Genomic DNA, 19,660 nt, shown 5'->3' with positions numbered 1-19,660 from the left:
AGCCACCGTACCCAGCCGAATACCAGGTCTTATTTCTTCTAACTAAATGTATTTTCAGGGGAGGGTGAAGACAAGTTTAAAAAAAAAAAAGATTGATTAATGAGTACAAAATAATTGAATACAAAATAATATTCTTACATAATTAAGAATATTATTTCTGAATAATATTCCATCCTATACATTTACTACAGTTTCTTTTTTTTTCAGGCTTAATTCACTTTATTTTTCTTGTATAAAAACCCTATGTTAAAAATACGGAACGCTTCACGAATTTGCGTGTCATCTTTGCACAGGGGCCATGCTAATCTCTGTATCTTTCCAATTTTAGTATATGTGCTGCTGAAGCGAGCACCTACAGCTTCTTTAACCATTCACCTATTGAGGAGCATCACGGTTGCTTCTAGTTTTTGGCAATTATGCTTTTAGATTTTGGGGCTACAAACATTCATGTGCAGGTTTTTGTGTGGATGTAAGTTTTTCAGTTTATTTGGGTAAACATCCAGGAATATGATTGCTAGATTGTATGGTAATATTGTGATTAGTTTTATAAGAAACTGCCAAATTGTCTTCCACAGAGGCTGTACTATTCTGCACTCCCACTAGCAATGAATAAGAGTTTCTGTTGCTCCACTTCCTTGCCAGCATTTGGTGGTGTTCATTTTTTGGATTTTACAGCCATTCTAATAGGTTGGTGGTGCTATCTCATGGTTTAAATTGCAATTCCATAATGACATTGGTTCTGAGCATCTTTTCATACGCTTCTTTGTCATATATATAGATATACATATGTCTATATCTTCATTAGGGAGGTTGTCTGTTCAACCCTTTTTGCCTTTTTTTTTTTTTTTTTTGGAAACAGTCTCGCTCTGTCACCCAGGCTGGAGTGCAGTGGTGCGATCTCAGCTCACTGCAACCTCCACTTCTGGGCTCAAGCGATACTCCTGCCTCAGCCTCCCGAGTAGCTGGGATTACAAGTGCCCACCACTGCATGCAGCTAATTTTTGTATTTTTAGTAGAGATGGGGTTTCACCACATTGACCAGTCTGGTCTCGAGCTCCTGACCTCAAGCGATCTGCCCGTCTCAGCCTCCCAAAGTGCCGGGATTAAAGGTGTGAGCCATGGCACCTGGCCGCCTATTTTTTAAATTGGGTTCTTCATTTTGTTATTATTCAGATTGAAGAGTTCTTTGTACATTTTGGATAAAAGTCTTTATTAAGTGAATTTTGCTAATATTTTCTTCCAATCTGTGGCTATCTTTTAATTTCGTTTTTTTCTTTTTAATCTTTTTTTTTTTTTTTTTTGACTGGGCCTTGCTCTGTTGCCCAGGCTGGTCTCAAACTCCTGGTCTCAAGTGATCTTCAGCCTCTCAGAGTGCCAGGACTGGCATGAGCCACTGTGCCCAGACTCTTTTCATGGTCTTGACAATGCCTCTTACAGAGCAGAACTTCTAAATTTTGATGAAGTACAACTTATCAGGCTTTTCTTTCATAGATAATGTTTTTGGTGTTGTATCTGAAAACTCATAACCAAACCCAAAGTTACCTAGATTTTCTTCCGTGTTATCTTCCAGAAGATTTATATCTTGGCATTTTACAGTTAAGTCTATGACTCATTTTGAGTTAATTTTTGTGAAAGGTGTAAGACCTGTGTCTAAATTTTTTTTTTTTTTTGCATGTAGATGTCCAGTTGTTTCAGCACCATTCTTGAAAAGACTATCCTTTCTCCATTTAATTGTCTTTGCTCCTTGTTAAAGATCTGTTGACTATACTTCTCTGCAGAGTTCATAGAAATAAAGTTAAAAAGAAAAACAAAAAGTCCGGGTGCGGTGGCTCACGCCTGTAATCCCAGCACTTTCGGAGGCTGAGGCAGGCAGATCACAAGGTCAAGAGATTGAGACCATCCTGGCCAGCATGGTGAAACCCTGTCCCTACTAAAAACACAAAAATCAGCTGGGCGTGGTGGCACATGCCTGTAGTCCCAGCTCCTCGGGAGTGTGAGGCAAGAGAATCACTTGAACCCAGGAGGTGGAGGTTGCAGTGAGCCAAGATCGCGCCACTGCACTCCAGCCTTGGCAACGGAGACTCTGTCACACACACACACAAAAAAGATCCGTTGACTATTTGGGTGGGTCTATTTCTGGGTTCCGTTTCTTTTCTGGAAAAAAAAAAAAAAAGTTAGACTGGGCATGGTGGCTCATGCCTATAATCCCAGCACTTTGGGAGGCCGAGGCAGGTGGATCACCTGAAGTCAGGAGTTTGAGTCCAGCCTGACCAATATGGCAAAACCCCATCTCTACTAAAAATGCAAAAATTAGCCAGGTGTGGTGGTGTGCGCCTGTAGTCCCAGCTACTCGGGAGGCTGAGACAGGAGAATTGCACCCAAGAGGCAGAGGTTGCAGGAAGCCAAGATCACGCCACTGCACTCCAGCCTGGGTGACAGAGCAAGAGTCCGTCTCACAGAAAAAAAAAAATTATTGAGGTAAAATATACATATAAGATTTACTGTCTTTACCAATTTATTTTACATGTATAATTCAGTGGTAATAGTATATTTATATATTTTTCCCCTTCATCGCCCCGCTTTTCACCTCCCCTTCCCCACCTCCGGCAACCACCAATCTAACTCCTTATGTCATGAGGAGTTAGCTCCCACATATGAGTGAGAACATTGGGATATTTGTCTTTCTGTACTTGGCTTATTTCACTTAACATAACGGCCTCCAGTTCCATTCATGCTGCTGCAAATGACAAAATTTCATTGTTTTATGTTTGAATAATAGCTCATTGTGTATATATGCCACCTTTTCTTTATTCACCCATTGATGGGTACTTAGGTTGATTCCATATCTTGGCTATTGTGAATAGTGCTGCAATAAACATGGAAGTACAGATATGTATTAATTTTCTTTCTTTTGGGCATATACCCAGTAGTGGAATTATTGAATCATATGAAAGTTTTGTGTTTAGTTTTTTGAGGAACCTCTGTACTGTTCTCCATAATGGGTGCACTAATTTACTTTCTCACAACAGTGTTTGAGGCCTCCCCTTTCTCCCAGCATCTTTTTTTTTTTTTTTTTTTTGAGACAGAATCTCGCTCTGTCACCGAGGCTGGAGTACAGTGGCATGATCTCAGCTCACTACAACCTCCTCTGAACTCAAGCAATCCTCCCACCTCAGCTTCCTGAGTAGCTGAGACACAGGTGCATGCCACAAAGTCTGGCTAATTTTTGTATTTTTAGTAGAGATGGGGGTTCACCATATTGGTCAGGCTGGTCTCAAACTCCTGGCCTCAAGTGATCTGCCCACCTCGGCCTCCCAAAATGCTGGGATTACAGCCCTGAGCCACCACACCCAGCCACCAGCATCTTTTATTGCCTGTATTTTTTATACAAGCCATTTTACTGGAGTTAGCTGATATCTCATTGTGGTTTTAATTTGCATTTCTCTGATAATTAGTGATATTGAGCATTTTTTCATATACCTGTTGGCCACTTGTATGTCTTATTTTGAGAAATATCTGTTTAGATCTTTTTCCCATTTTTTAATGAAATTGTTTTTGGTTTTTTGCTATTGAGTTGTTTGAGCTCTTCATATATTCTGGTTATTAATCCCTTTTCAGATGGATAGTTTGTAAATGTTTTATTTTGTTGATTGTCTATTCACTTTGTGGACTGTTTCCTTTGCTCTGCAGAAGCTTTTTAGCTTGAAGTAATCCTAATAGTCTATTTTTGCTTTGTTGCCTGTGCTTTTGAGGTGTTACACAAGAAATCTTTGCTTAGGCCAATGTCTTGGAGTATTTCCCCGATGCTTTCTTCTAGTAGTTTCATAGTTTCAGGTCTGGGATTCAAGTGTTTAATTCATTTTTGTTTGATTTTTGTGTATGATAAGAGGTAGGGGCCTAGTCTCATTCTTCTGCATATAGTTATCCAGTTTTCCCAGCACCATTCACTGAAAAGATTGTCCTTTCTACATTGTGATTTCTTGGCACCTTGGTTGAATATGAGTTGGCTGTAAATGCATGGATTCATATCTGGGTTCTCTATTCTGTTCCATTGGTCTGTGTATCTGTTTTTATGCCAGTATCATACTGTTTTGATTACTATAGCTTTGTAATAAATTTTGAAGCCAGGTAGTGTGATGTCTCCAGCTTTGCTCTTTCTGTTCAGGATTTCTTTGGCTATTTGGGCTTTTGTAGTTCCATATACATTTTAGGATTGTTTTTCTATTTCTGTGAAGAATGTTATTCATGTTTTGATAGAAATGGCATTGGATCTGTAAATTGCTTTGGGTACTATGGTCACTTTAAAAATATTAATTCTTCCAACCCATGAGCATGGAATGTTTTCCCATTTGTGTGTGCGTATGTGTGTCCTCTTCTATTTCTTTCATCAGTTTTATAGTTTTCCTTGTATAGATCTTTCACTACTTTTGTTAGATTGATTCTTAGGTATTTTATATTTTTTTGTAGCTGTTGTAAATAGGATCACTTTTTTGATTTTCCAGGTTGTTTGCTGTTGGCATATAGAAATGCTACTGATTTTTGTATGTAGATTTTGTATTCTGCAACTTTACTGAATTCATTTATCAGTTCTAACATATTTTGGTGAAGATTTTAGGTTTTTCTAGGTATAAGATCATGTCGCCTGTGAACAAGGCTAATTTGATGTCTTGTCTTCCTTTCTAATTTGGATGCCCTTTATTTCCCTTGCCTAATTGCTCAGCCTTTAATTTTTCTCCATTTAGTACAATGTTTAGCCATGGGTTTGTCATAGATGGCCTTTATTATTTTGAGGTATGTTCCTTTAATACCCATCATAAAGGGATGTTAAATTTCATCAAATGCTTTTTCAGCATCTATTAAAATAATCACATGGTTTTTATCCTTGATTCTGTTTATGTGATGTATCATGTTTATTGACTTGTGTATTGTATGGCAAATGCACCTGACAGCAGTAACTTAAGCATACCCTGAGAATGACCCTATGGTCTAAGAAGAATGTGTGCTCAGAGTTCCAAGCTAAGGAATCCAGTAGTGGCTAATCTGGAGATTCACTTCTTATGAAGGACATTGAACCCCTCTGCCCGTTCCTTGAAACATAGGACGTGCAAGGAAACAAGGCCACTTTTCTGGGTTAAATGAAGTTTGCTAGGTTGGTGTTGCTATGTGAAAATGCCATATAAACTGCATGCTTTTTACAAACAGTAGCAGTGCTCCTGTCCACCCTGTCACCTCTGGACTGCCTTGTATGTAAGTCCTCTGTAAACCCTGTCTCGTTTACTGGCTCCAGGTCTCTTCTGGGCCTCTCAGACACAATGCCATCTCTTTTGGAGTCAGTAGGGGTCTGGCATGACACATATGTTGAACCATCTTTGCATCCCTGGGATGAATCCCACTTGACCATAGTGAATGATCTTTTTAATGTGTTGTTGTATTTTGTAATATTTTGTTGAGGATTTTTGCATCTACGTCCATAAGGGATAATGGCCTGCAGTTTTGTTTTTTTATTGTGTCCTTGTCTGGTTTGGGTATCAGGGTGATATTGTTTGGCTCTGTGACCCCACCCAAATCTCACCTTGAATTGTAATAATCCCCATGTGTCAAGGGCAGAACCAGGTGGAGATAATTGAGTCATGGGGGCAGTTTCTGCCATGCTGTTCTCATGATAGTGAGTTCTCATGAGAGCTGATGATTTTATAAGGGGCTTCCCCCTTTGCTCGGCATTCATTCTCTCTCCTGCCACCCTGTGAAGGGGTGCCTTCTGCCATGATTGCAAGTTTCCCGAGGCCTCCCCAGCCATGCGGAACTGTGAGTCAATTAAATCTCTTTTCTTTATAAATTACCCAGTCTTGGGTATTTCTTCATAGCAGCGTGAGAACGAACTAATACACAAGGTAATGCTAGCCTGATAGAATTTGTTTGGAAGTATTTCCTCCTTTTCAATTTTTGGAAGAGTTTAATTGGTATTAATACTTCTTTTGAATGTTTAGGAGAATCCGCCAGTGAAGCAATCAGGTCCTTGGGCTTTTGTTTGTTGGGAGACTTTCTTGGGGTTTCAATCTCATTACTTGTTATTGGTCTGTTCAGGTTTTCTACTTCATCGTGGCTCAATCTTGGTAGGGTGTATGTGTCCAGGAATTCACCCATTTCTTCTAGGTTTTCCAATTTATTGGCATTTCATTATTCATAATATTCTCCAATGTTCCTTTGTATTTATGTGGTATCGGATGGTATGTTACCTTTCTCATTTCTGATTTTATTTGGGTCTTTTCTCTCTTTTTTTAGTCTAGCTAAAAGTCAGTCAATTTTATCTTTTCAAAAAAACAACTTTTCATTTTATTCAACTTTGTTTTTTTCCCAGTCCCAATTTCATTTATTTCTGTGCTGATCTTTATTATTTCTTTCCTTCTACAAATTTTGAGTTTGGTTTGTCTTTTCTTTCGGAAATTTAGTCCATTTACATTCCATGTTATTATTGATAAGAACTTACTATTGCCATTTTGTTCTTTGTTTTCTGGTTGTTTTATAACTCCTCTCTTCCTTTCTTCCTTTCTTTGTGGTTAATTTTATCTCTGGTAAAATTTTTCTTGTTTTTTTTTTTTTTGAGACCGAGTTTCACTCTTGTTGCCCAGGCTGGAGTGCAGTGGCGTTATCTCAGCTCATTGCAACCTCTGCCTTCCAGTTTCAAGTGATTCTCCTCAGCCTCCCAAGTAGCTGGGACTACAGCTGCCTGACACCACCCCCAGCTAATTTTTGTATTTTTAGTAGAGACGGGGTTTCACCATGTTGGCCAGGCTGGTCTCAAACTCCTGACCTCGTGATCCACCCACCTCAGCCTCCCAAAGTGCTGGGATTATAGGCATGAGCCACTGCACCTGGCCATATGTTTTAATTTATTGCTAAATTAAAATAAAAATGAATAAACAAAAATTTAAAATGTTTTATTTTTTTCTATGAAGATCTTCTATTAACACTTCTGGTAAGGCCAATCTACTAGCACCAAATCCCTTCAATATTTGTTTCTCTTAGAAAATCTTTACTTCTCCTTTATTTTTGAAGGATAATTTCACTAGATACAGAATTCTTATTTGGTACTTTTTTTCTTTCAACCTTTTACTTATTTCCTTTTACTCTTCTTGTTTGCACAGTTTCTGGAGAAGTTCAATATAATGCTTATCCTTGCTCCTCTATCAACAAGGCCGCTCCCCAACACCCCAACCCCACCTGGAGTTCCTTCATGATTTTTTCTGTCTTTGATTTTCTGTACTTTGAATATGAGATGGTAATGTTTTGATTTTTAGTATTTATCCCGGCTGATATTCTCTAAGCTTCCTGGATCTGTGGTTTGGTGTCTATCATTATCTTTGGGATATTCAGTAACTGTTGCTTCAAATGTTTCTTCTATTGCTTTAAAAAAAAAAAATTTAAAAAAATCTGGCTGGGCGTGGTGACTCACGCCTGTAATCCCGGCACTTTGGGAGGCTGAGGCAGGCAGATCACCTGAGGTCAGGAATTTGAGACCAGCCTGGCCAACATGGTGAAACTCCGTCTCTACTAAAAATACAAAAATTAGCTGGGCATGGTGGTGGGCGCCTGTAATCTCAGCTACTCAGGAGGGCGAGGCAGGAGAATCGCTTAACCTGGGAGGTGGAGGTTGCAGTGAGTGGAGAGCGCACCATTACACTCCAGCCTGGGTGACAAAAATGAAACTTCATCTCCAAAAATAAATAAATAAAATGTTTAAAAAGTCTTCTGGTATTCCCATTTGTAGCATTTCTTATTTCAAGAATCTTTTGATTCTTAGAGCTTCCATCTCTCTGCTTATATTACCCATCTTTTTTTTCTTTTTTCTTTTTGAGACAGGGTCTTGCTCTGTTGCTCAGGGTGGAACGCAGCAGCACAATCAAAGCTCACTGTAGCCTCGAACTCCTGGGTAAGTGATCCTCCTGCCTCAGCCTCCTGAGTAGTTAGGACTAGAGGCACATGCCACAATTCATGGCTTTTTTTTTTTTTTTTTTTTTTTGTAGAGACAAGGTCTGTGTTGTTCAAGCTGGTCTTGAACTCCTGGTCTCAAGCAATCCCCCTACTTGGGCCTCCCAAAGTGCTGGAATTATCTGAATTGTCCACTTTTTTCATCAGAGCTCATAGCATATTAATTTTTGCTGTTTTAAATTCCTTTGATAATTCCAAAATCTCTGTCATGCTTCCTGGTTCTGGTTTCCCTATTAAATTAGGGTAACCTCACCTATAAAAGTATTTCCCTAATTGCCTGTCAGTGTCATACTCTTAATATTAATGTTTTGTGGAAAGAAAGAACACAGATGGGAGGGAAGACAATACTTTCAAATATATGAAAAATAATGAATATATTATCTTGGAAATCTGCCTTTCAGAAAGCTGCTCTAACTATAAATGCAGAGCCCTAGCATGAAGTGGTACCTGCAGCCTGAATACATTGCATCTGAGTTATGGGCAAAGGCAGCACTGCCTGATGGCCTCCTTCCCATGTCATCTCCTCACCGAGGATCTGTTACAGGTCTGGTCTTCCATTTTCAAATAAGGTCTATCATTTTTTTGTCCTTAATAAGATAAAAATGAATTTATCGAGTTTTATTATAAGGGAAAAACTATTTGCCAAATGATTATTCTTCAACAAATAATTTATCTGAGAAATTATTCTTGGTGTTCTATTTTAATCTGTATACTCATTATTATCTTATAAACGCCTATGCACCCTTTAAATGTTTTGGGTTTTCTTGTTGTTGTTTTTAAGAGACAGGGTCTCACTCTGTCACTCAGGCTGAAGTGCAGTGGTGTAATCTTGGCTCACTGCAGTCTTGACTTCCCGGGCTCAAGCGATCCTCCCACTTCAGCCCCCCAAGTAGCTGGGACTACAGGTGTGTGCCACCATGCCTGGCTAACTTTCGTATTTTTTGTAGAGACAGAGTTTTGCCATGTTGCCCAGGCTGGTCTCGAACTCCTGAGCTCAGGCAATCCACCCACTTCAGCCTCCCAAAGTGCTGGGATTACAGGCATGAGCCCCTGCGCCTGGCCTTGAATGTTTTCATTGTCAATACATTTGGGAAATGTTGTGCTAGAAGACTATCAAATAATTTTAACCTTTGTGAACAAAGAAAAACTATCGATGATGAAAAATATAAAGCAAGTTTTCTAAAATGTCTTTATTTTTGAAACCTATACAGTTTCAATTTAGTAAAAAATATTGCCATGAAATTTCTAATTATACAGCAACAGAAACAAAAAAAATACAGTTAATTAGAGGTTACTCAAAATAAATTCACAATTTTAAAGTTGGAATATATATGCTTTTTTCAAATAAACAAAAGATATTTTTTCAGATGTTTTTCCTCTTAAACATCAGATATACATAATCTTTTGAACTGGAGCTAGATGACCTCTCAATAACTTCAGAAATAAGTGCTTACATTAACATGGAAAATAAAATAACCCCCAAACCATACAATTAATGATTTACTCATAAAACTAAAACCCAAATAGATCATTGCTTTAAAATGTCTACCTCTTGAAAATGAAATCTACATCTGAGTTGTGAAGAGGAATAATCTTTTTTTAGAAAAAGCTGAATCTTCCAGACTGGTTAATTTACTTCCTATCAAATTTATCCTATTCAGACTATTTTCATATGTCTTAATCCTGAAAGAATGTGAGGTGTTAAAATATGAAATGCTTCTTTGGCCCTTTAGATAGAGGTACCTTAATTGTAAACAACTGCAATGAGAGCCTTCTAGATGTGGACACATGCTGAGTTGAAGATGTACATCCTTGTTTCTTAAAGGCATGGTAATTTCCTTTTTAACAATAACAAGTTTTTTAATGTATTGAGATTTGTTTTTAAATGCTTTAAAAATCAAAATTCATGTATACTACTATAAAAGAATAATTCTCAAAAGATCAAAGAAAAGCATTATATGATATTACACCATAGGTTTTATTAACGATAAATGTTTGCATTACTTTTAAAAGCTTAGCTCTTACTAAGCATTCTTTAACAAAAGCTAATAAGCAAGAAATCATGTGCCATACAGAAACTATACTCACAAACAAGGCTTTAATCCAATACTGAAAGCTAAAGAATCAGAAAAAATACAAAACACTGCTATGAGTCAATTGAACTGCTATCATTGAATTTGCCGCATTTAGAATGACACAAACATACTGAACATAAAAACAATTTTATGGATTTAGTCTATAAGACTAGCATTAAGAATGACATGCAATTTGTGATTTCCTTTAAAAATAATTTTTTAAAACAGAATCCATTTGAACAAAGGGTCTTTTTTTTTCCCCCCTCATTTGAGGGGAAGACAATCTATGTTTCCCAAACAGATCCTCCTTTCATACTAAAATAGCAAACTGGCCTCGATCTCCTCTTCCCAGATGCTACTTATAGATGACTTTGCATAATAACTTAATCAGAATTACTTTTCTGGTAACAGTGTCATGGCCATAAATAATCAGTTTTTAAAAAACAAACATCAAGTACAAATCTAGAAAACTTCCTTTAAAGAATTACCCAAACCCAGCACACATGCAGAATCATTATTAACGAGCTAAGCAATATGACTTTAAAATGTGTATACAATGATACACGTGCACTAAAGACCATCTTTTATAAAGTTTTAATAGTGTTGCCAAGTTAATAATTCTTTCAAGGCACTGGAGAATTACACAGATGGAGTTTCCAAAATATAACTGACAATTGCTTGAACTGTTAAAAAGCCCTGAGTCAGAACTTTCAATAACTTTCTGAAATTATAGATTGCAGACAAAATGGCACGTTTATTTTACTTTAAAAATTACAGGACCATTTTGCTTTTTGGAGGAAATAAGCTGGGTTTATGAAACAAATCATGCAGACTATACAGGAAAAGTAAAATATTCAGCATATGACCTTTCTTAGACATTTTGTACATGTCGATCACAACTTGTAGTTACAGATTTAGGCACCAAATTAATGTGACAAGTCACTTCTCCTGTACCTACTGCTTAAATTCTCAATGAAACAAAAATGTCAATTTTAACCTCAGGTTCCCATTTCCTCTTTACTCACAAATAAGAATAAATGCTGGAAAAAGTAATACTCTGACAGAAAAGGAGGTAGAAATTGCCAATGTAGCAATTTACAATTTTAATTCATCGGCTCTACTGTCTAGTTCACGTTTTTATACCAGAGTTTCACATACTACTAACCAGTAAATTGAGGCTCAATCTAAAGGATATTCCCCCTCACTGTAGTAAAGCAATGTACACGAGACAGCATTAAAGTTTCCTCAAATTTAATGTTTTAAAGAAGTACAACTATCATTATTAATACTGCTATAGTTATACATATGTTAAAGTTCCTAGGCTATATATGACTATCAAGTAATATCAGTAAGCATTCCTATCATAATATTCAAGCAAATGAAGTAACGTTGCCTTTTTGAGGGAAAACATATTTTGAAACGTTTACAAGCAGACATAAAGACAGCTGACATTTCCAACAAGGCACACATAATTTATGAAAATCTATTATGTTCCCAATTGTACAAACTCAAAGCTAATCTAATTCTGATATTTAAAATGTGCCTCTCCCCTCTGGCTCAAAATGAAATAACAAACCCTTCCAATGACTAGACATTTAAAACCTACTCAATTTAATTGCTAACAATTCAGAGGAGAGGTGTACTGTCCCTCCCAAAAATTTTAAGAACTTAATGTTTACCATGATCTTAGATCTTGCAAACATAAACAACTAAAGAATTTAGGTGTTTCTTGATTTATATGGAGTCAAAATTCTATTCCACTGAGGAGAAAACAAAAAGGGGAGTTGTTTAACGGGTATGGAGTTTCAGTTTTGCAAGATGAAAAAGTTCTGGAGATCTGTTTCACAACAATGTAAATGTACTTAACATGGCTGAACTGTATTCTTTAGAAACAGTTAATATGGTAAATTTTATGTTATGAGTTTTTCATCACAAAAAATACAAAAAACTATTCAAAAATTCAATTTTTTACACAAATTATTACTATAAAACATGGTAGACATTCTGATAGGACAAGTGCTTTTCCTTTTGAATTAAAAAAAAGCAACCTGTATTAAAGCCTATAATTTGATGACATCTATATGATCCTCTTTTTTTCTCTACACTCAAATGCTGACTTTCCTTTCCTATCTGCTGTAACCCACTGTCCTGATCCTACTCTACCCCATCTCTAATTCTCTTAGTTCATGAATTTAACTAATTTCCAGTCCAAAAAGGGTCCAGAATTCAGAACAGACAAACAGCAATTGGGCAACACATAGACAGTATGTTTCTACTATGTAAAAATGACCCAGCAAGCTTTGATATTTGAACCAGACACATCTTAAGCAGCATGCATTTCAATATGCTAAAAGGCTCTTACGGGCTAACACCATAAAAATATAAATTTAAGAAATGTATTTCCAACATTAATTATCAATTAATTTTATGCTTCCATAGCTAGCTGGTCAATTTGCAATGTTTAAAGTTACAAATATCTTATGCATAATTTGACCAACTAAACATTTGTCTAATATATTCCTACACTAATACAAAATTATCTTTTCTTGAAAACCTTCTTGCTTCCAACAAAATTAAATATGTATATAGTATAAGCAGTAAGAATGTTAAATTACGTGAACAGATACCATTAGAATAGCACCATCTGGTATGTTGTAATTGTCTGTTTTGAGTAACAACACTAACAATCTTAGAAGAATAAAGGAGAAAATGGTAGGTTGAGGGGTACAGAGAGGAAATCCAAACACTACTCAATGACAACTCTTCTGAAACATTAGGAAATGTTATCAGGACCTTTGGATCTCTTCCTTTTAACTACAGATTCCTTAAAATACACAACTGCTGCACAATAAATTCTGAGTGTGCTAAGATGCCATTTTTCCACTGTTGTGTATCTAATCCCTGAAACCCAATAAATACTTTTTTGAATGAATGCGTGTCAGTTTTTTTCTTTTTTATAAATATTTCTAAGAAAAGTAAAAGCTCTTTTGAGGCACAAGATAAAGAGGTTTAGCTAATGAGGAGGGTAACGAACCTAACTGGAAAAGTACTGCTAAGGGACATATAATAAGAGGTAGCAGATTCGGAGAGTTGGAGGAAAGTCACTGAAATGATGAAGTTCTTGATCTTATTATCTCTCACAAACCCAAAATAAATTTAAAATAATTTTAGGTGATTGAAAACATGAATAAATAAGTATTTTCTATTCATGCAACAAATTTCAAGGTGATTCAAATACGGAAAACCCACAAGTACTAGCACTAAAATTATAATGACATTATTTCTATAATAAAAATTTATGTCATATTCTTATAAAGGAAATAATTAAACTAGTCTGGAAGATGCTATTACCTTTTAGGGATCTGTTTTAGCACTGAAGCTCAGAAAACAGAAAGGATTTGTTTAAGGAAAGTAGAGCTAGAGACCACACAATTCTCTGATTGGCCAAACTCTGCATGAGTCAGCCAGGTGCTCCCTCCTCACCAGGTGATCTAGTGGGAAGAGATGGGTAGCCCATGGCATGGAAGGAAAGGAAAAACCTGACATGCTGTTTTCATGTCTGCAACATGATAGTCTGTCTGTCTCTTTATGTGAACAACATCAGTCAGATGTTCTACCTTTTTATAACTTCAAAATAGTTTTAAAAACAGCGTCGGTGGCCCCTTATTAGATAACTGAGTGTATATGAATTTTCAAATTTGAAATCTATAAAAATTTTACTGTTCTAAATGATAGCAGTTACTCAGCTAAACACAGACATGGAATTGTTGAGACTACAAAACCAGCCAGCAAAGCTCCCCATTGCTTTCACCAGGACTTGCAAAGGCAGCAAGGATTAAACAGCCAGAAACAGTGTTAAGAGGGCTAGAGACTTCATACTTTCAAATTTAGTTGGTGTTCTATAAAAACTGAAGTAAGAAAATCTAGCCAGATTTAAAGGAGGGAAAAAAACTACAAAAGAGGATAACTATTTTTAGGAAAAAGCTTATCAACAGCATATAGTAGACACTATGTAAACAGCTGATATAATCTAGCAGCAATGAATCCCCAAACACTTATTTATGTGTATATTTACTCAGAAGACAGTAAGATTACAAAGGAGATCATTCAAAGGAGAAAAAAAATGATTAAATGCTCTAAAAATTTTGTTTGTTTTTTGTTGTTGTTTTTAAAGTTTACAGGTAAGCAGACATTTCTATACATGTCCTGGTCACTCTTTCTAAAGTATTTATAATTAGATTATTGACCATGTCTTGGATATTGTTGGCAGTTTAAATAATACCCTCATCTGTAGGTATACACAGAAAGACTGTTTTCTTTATAGTAAAAAATACTATAAAGAAAGAGATAACGGAAATAAGGCCTATAATGAAGACAGAATCAGTAACACTGTCAGAATTAACTGATACAAAGAAGAAAAGATATTTTTCTTGGAAAAGGCATTAATTTTGCAGATCACTGGGGTACTATTCAGTACATCAGCAAAGCTACATAGAACCTCAGAGGTCCAAATAGGGCAATGTCATTTCACTGGTCAGATCAAGCCCAGATAAGTAATCACAGAAAACCCGAAGTACACTTTTCACAGATTTTTTAAAAACACTGGCTGAACAAAATAGTGTATAAATTAATATAAGAAAGGCAACTGTTAGTGGCCAGTTAATAGATACTCTTTTTTTTCTCTTCAGTTGCCCACTATTATTGCTTATTTTTCCTTTTCTTGTTTATCAGTCATCTTGAAACTGGTAATCTGATTCAAGTTAAACAATGTTCCTTTTGAATCTAGAAAACAAGAGAAATGCAAAGTCATTATTCCCTCATTCTATGCTTCCATTTACTCTAAGAATTCAGAAACAAACATGAGGGTAACTTCCTGTTATCTTAAAAAGAGAATCATCCCTTCGGTATTCCCTTAACTATCTGGAACTTGTACTGTCATTTTATAATTTACCATGTGACATAATTGTTTGACCTGCCTCTTTTATTTGATGCGTGACTTTTCAGAGAACCTGTTATCAACTCACTGTGTAAAACCATGATGAAATGAAGGATAACTGATCACAAAGAATTATGTCTTTTGAGATCTAACAAATTTACAAATTATAAGGGAAAAATGCAATTTTTTAAAAAAGGATATCCTTAAAGGACTTTCCTCTTAGAAGCCAAAGGTAAATTATCCTATGAGTTACATGAATTTGATGTTTCAAATTTAAAACAAAAACAAAAAACACAATTTCCAACACCATTTTGTAGGGTTTTTTGTTCTGGTACATTTACAGCCCAATTATACTCTAGTAAAGAAACTATGATATTAGAAATTAACTCATCAGAACTTCCAACTAGATCAAAAGCCTATTAAGATCTCATGACTAGATACATTAGCTAACAAAATACACCATGTGTCTTAGTTAATACAAAAGAATCCTTCGTTCAATAGCCTTGCGACAGATAGGACATTCACTCATGCGGTCTCCACAGAGCTGACAGGTTCCGTGACCACAGAGGAAAATCATATTCTTCAGACGATCCAGACACACAGGGCACATTGTCTGTAATGTGAGATAACAAAGTAATAAATTAGACACTTTATATTCGGAAAGTGACAGACTGTTATATATCATTAATTTTCTTTAGTTGTTTTAGTCAAATAATATTTTGGTGGTTTTTAAAAACAATTTTTTAACATTTTTAAATAGTTAAAATGTCATCCCTATAAAATAAAATAGAAACACTGGTTGTACTATCAGGATAGTATAAAAGGTACTACATAAGATTAAAAACTATTAATATATAAAACACAGCCAGGCACGGTGGCTCACACCTGTAATCCCAGCTACTCAAGAGGCTGAGGTGAGAGAATCACTTGAACGCAGGCAGCAGAGATTGCAGTGAGCCAAGATCATGCCACTGTGATAGAGGCAGGAGGCAGAGAAATTCTAGGCAGACAAGGGCGGGTCCCCAGTGAAACCCAACCTTTGAGCTGAAAAGCCTGAAACCCACAGGCCAAAGTGAGAACTTCTATTCCTGCTTGCCCACTCTCTCCCAATTGGTTCTTTCTTTCTTTTTTTTTTGAGATGGAGTCTCACTCTGTCACCAGGTTGGAGTGCAGTGGCGCAATCTCGGCTCACTGCAACCTCCGCCTCCCGGGTTCAAGTGATTCTACTGCCTCAGCCTCCTGAGTAGCAGGGACTACAGGTGCGCGCCACCACACCCAGCTAATTTTTTTGTATTTTTAGTAGAGACGGGGTTTCACCATGTTGGTCAGGATGGTCTTGATCTTCTGACCTCGTGATCTGCCCACCTCAGCCTCCCAAAGTGCTGGGATTACAGGCATGAGCCACCATGCCCAGACTAACTGGTTCTTTCTAAATAATGTCTTTTTACCAATTGATTGTTGCCTTTTCCAAAACTACACACAGCCCACCCTGCCCACTCCTCCCATGTTGTGCCTTTAAAGACTCCAGACTCAGGTGGTAGAGGGGAGAGAGGCAACTTGACTTCAGAGGGATGACTGGACTTCGGAGGAGAGATGGCTTAACTTCAGGGAAGAGATGGCCAGACTTCAGGGGAAGATTACCTGCCCGTCCCACCCCCACTCCAGTTCCCCTCTGCTGAGAGCCATTTCCATCACTTAATAAAACTCTCTGCCTTCACCATCCTTCAAGTGTCCAGGTGACCTCATTCTTCTTGAACACTGGACAAGAGCTTGGGACACACCGAATGTGGGTACCCAAAATAAGGCTGTTACACTGGCCCTTTGCCCTCACTGGCGGAGGGCAGCTACCCCACACTATGAGGCAAGGGGCCAACTGAGCTGATAACACACCGCTGTTTATGGACAGCAGAACTAAGAGAGCACTCTAACACGCCCTCAGGGGCTTTGGAGTCGCAGGCACCCCCACCTGGGTGCCGCTGCATGGATCCTGCAGTTGCTCGTTCATGTGCTCCCTCCCACAAGCAGTTGAGCACAGTGGCCAAGTAAGCAGCGCACCTCTGTCACAAGTCTGACAAAGGGGTTGAGAAAAATCCTGCATCAACTGCTCTCCAGCCTGGGTGACAGAGCAAGACTCTGTCTCAAAACAAACAAACAAACAAAAAAACCTATATAAACCAAAACGTTAATAGGAAATGGATGAAAATAGCTCCATTCAATCTAACTGAAATTCCCTGAATCTAGGTACTCGGCTGCTCTTGCATAAAAAGAAGGCAATGTATTATGCAATACATGGTGCAGGGTGGGGAGCAGTGCTGAGAAGTAGCTGAGAACACTTGCCAGGCACTATGCTTAGACAGGATACAATCTCAGTCCTGGTATCATTCCCACTTGGAAAATGAGGAAACAAGGCTCAGTGGGATTGAAAACCTTCTTCAAAGCAAGCCCTAGAGTGAACCAACTCAGGGCCCCAGAGTTCTTGCTCTTAGACACTGTGCTGCACTGTATTACTATCAATGTAGATTCCCCTGAATTAAAACAAATTAGCCTTAGTTACATATTAATAAATGTAAATTTCATGAACTTGAAAGAATGTAAAAGTATGTCAGGTATATGTCTGAAATACTATTTATTCACAAAACACATTTTACATTTATAAAATCATATTTGCCTTAATGTATAATACTTCTTTCTGATTTATAGCTTTCCCAGATAACATGGAAATGAAATAATTAAAATGTCTTCATTAAAAAACTAGGCCTAAAGCCTATATGACATGTTGTTACCAACTGTTACCAACTTTGAGAATACCAGAGATCACTGTAAAAGGAATTGTAGCCTAAATTGTTAGCCCCACTCCTCCAAAGCAAACTGTCACATTTCTGTCTTAGAGTTTTGAGAAGCAAAGCTATAGAAAATCCCATCTTTTTAGATTTTAAAAAGCCGGCCAGGCGCGGTAGCTCACACCTGTAATCTCAACACTTTGGGAGGCCGAGGTAAGAGGATCACTTGAGCCCAGGAATTCAAGACCAACCTGGGCAACACAGACATCATCTCTACAAAAAATAATAAATTAGCCAGGTGTGGCAGCACATGCCTGTAGTCCCAGCAACTTGGGAGGCTGAGGTGGGAGAACTGCTGGAACCCAGGAGTTTCAGTATGCAGTGAGCCATGATTGTGCCGCTGCACTCAAGCCTGGGTGACAGAGTAAGATCCTGTCTCAAAAAAAAAAAAAAAAAAGCAAAATAGATTGATAATGTCACTAATAATTTCATGTCTATTAAATTTTCAAGAGGTCTTTGTAATATTGAATAACTCTTATTTCCAAAGGTAGACACATCTGTGCAGCCTGTGTTTACTTTGAGATTAGTATATCCTTAATACCAAGTTCAATTAAATTTTATCTGTTGAAGACACATTGGGGTAACAGACTGGAGATTTAAATGAGGAGAGTTATTCGAATGTTTTCTGGTCGGTTTTTTTTTTTTTTTTTTTTTTTTAATAACCTTGAAGGGAGTCCCTATAAGAAATCCCATCATTCCTCATAAGATGAGTTTTGATAAAACTGTTTAAATACTTTAGTGATAAAATATGGCGATGAGGATTATTTAAGAAAGTATAAACTTGGGTAGAATGCTAAACTTTGGATATAGTAGAGCAGAATTATTCTTTTAGGATCCATATAGGGTTCAATAAATGTCACTATTCATGTTAAGAACAATTTTAATTCACAATTAGAATATAAAATGCTTTTTATAGAAGATGTGTTCAAAACTCAGCTTATTCTGTAGATGTGTTATGGGAAAGGAATCAAGATGCTAGGAGCTTCAAATGTTTAAAAATGTTTTTATTTTATATTAGATGTATTATATTAGATGTACTGGATATATTAAATGTTTTATTTTATATTAGAACTAGCCAAATATGTTCCAAATTACATTAAGAACCATTAAATTCATATTGATCTTCACTTATTCATTCTATAACAAGTATTGCTAGATGCTGGATTTCAAAAGAAAAACTGGCCTAATCAGAGTTTTCATCTCTTCAGATGGGGGTTTAAATGCCTAATAAATTCATACATTCAATTCTTTCCCTCCACCCCCTACAAAGAGATGGTTTCTCACTCTGCCATCTGGGATGGAGTGTAGTGGTGCTGTCATAGCTCATTTCAGCCTCAAACTCTTGGGCCCCAGTCAGCCTCCTGCCTCAGTTTCCCAAGTAGGTAGGACTCCAGGCATGTGTCGTAACAGTCCGCTGATTTATTTTAAAAATTTTTGTAGAGACAGGGTCTCGTTATGTTGCTCAGGCTGACCTCAAACTCCTGGGCTCGAGCAATTCTCCCACCTCAGCATGCTGAGCAGCTGGGATTACAGGCACACATCACTCACTGCAACTGACCAGTTCTTAATTAGTTATCACAGGGGTCATTAGTTATCCTGGGCCGCTAACTACTGACTATGTTATTTTCTTATAAATTCAGATAGAAAACACAGGAGTGATGATTCTAACAACTGCATGGCAATACTGATGTAATTGGCCAAACTAAAGAACTGCTCAAGCCTGTGAATCAGATTTAGTAACTTGGTCAAATGGTAAGGTATGGCCAGAAAGAAAAAATACTTGCTGTCTTACTTAACAAACCTACAAGTTTTTGCTAATT

General features: G+C 37.1%; 1 protein-coding gene and 1 non-coding gene across 2 annotated transcripts in view; both read right to left on the bottom strand.

Annotated features, from left to right (window-relative positions):
• Positions 1-248: 248 nt before the first annotated feature.
• LOC129019247 (U6 spliceosomal RNA) lies at positions 249-352 on the bottom strand. The gene has a single exon (XR_008495578.1). It is a non-coding gene; the product is annotated as a U6 spliceosomal RNA (small nuclear RNA).
• An 8,812-nt stretch (positions 353-9,164) lies between these two features.
• The window catches only part of MIB1 (MIB E3 ubiquitin protein ligase 1), a 136,364-nt gene continuing 125,868 nt past the window's right edge, over positions 9,165-19,660 (bottom strand). Inside the window, exon 21 of the mRNA XM_054460356.2 lies at positions 9,165-15,613. Coding sequence (XP_054316331.1) covers positions 15,473-15,613 — 141 coding nt within the window. The 3' untranslated portion in view covers positions 9,165-15,472. The remainder of the gene's footprint in view (positions 15,614-19,660) is intronic.

The sequence above is a fragment of the Pongo pygmaeus genome, chromosome 17 (genome assembly GCF_028885625.2).
Source record: "Pongo pygmaeus isolate AG05252 chromosome 17, NHGRI_mPonPyg2-v2.0_pri, whole genome shotgun sequence".
Taxonomy (NCBI): Eukaryota; Metazoa; Chordata; class Mammalia; order Primates; family Hominidae; genus Pongo; species Pongo pygmaeus.
The sequence above is the reverse complement of the archived record's forward strand: the minus strand, read 5'-3'. Positions and strand labels throughout refer to the sequence as shown.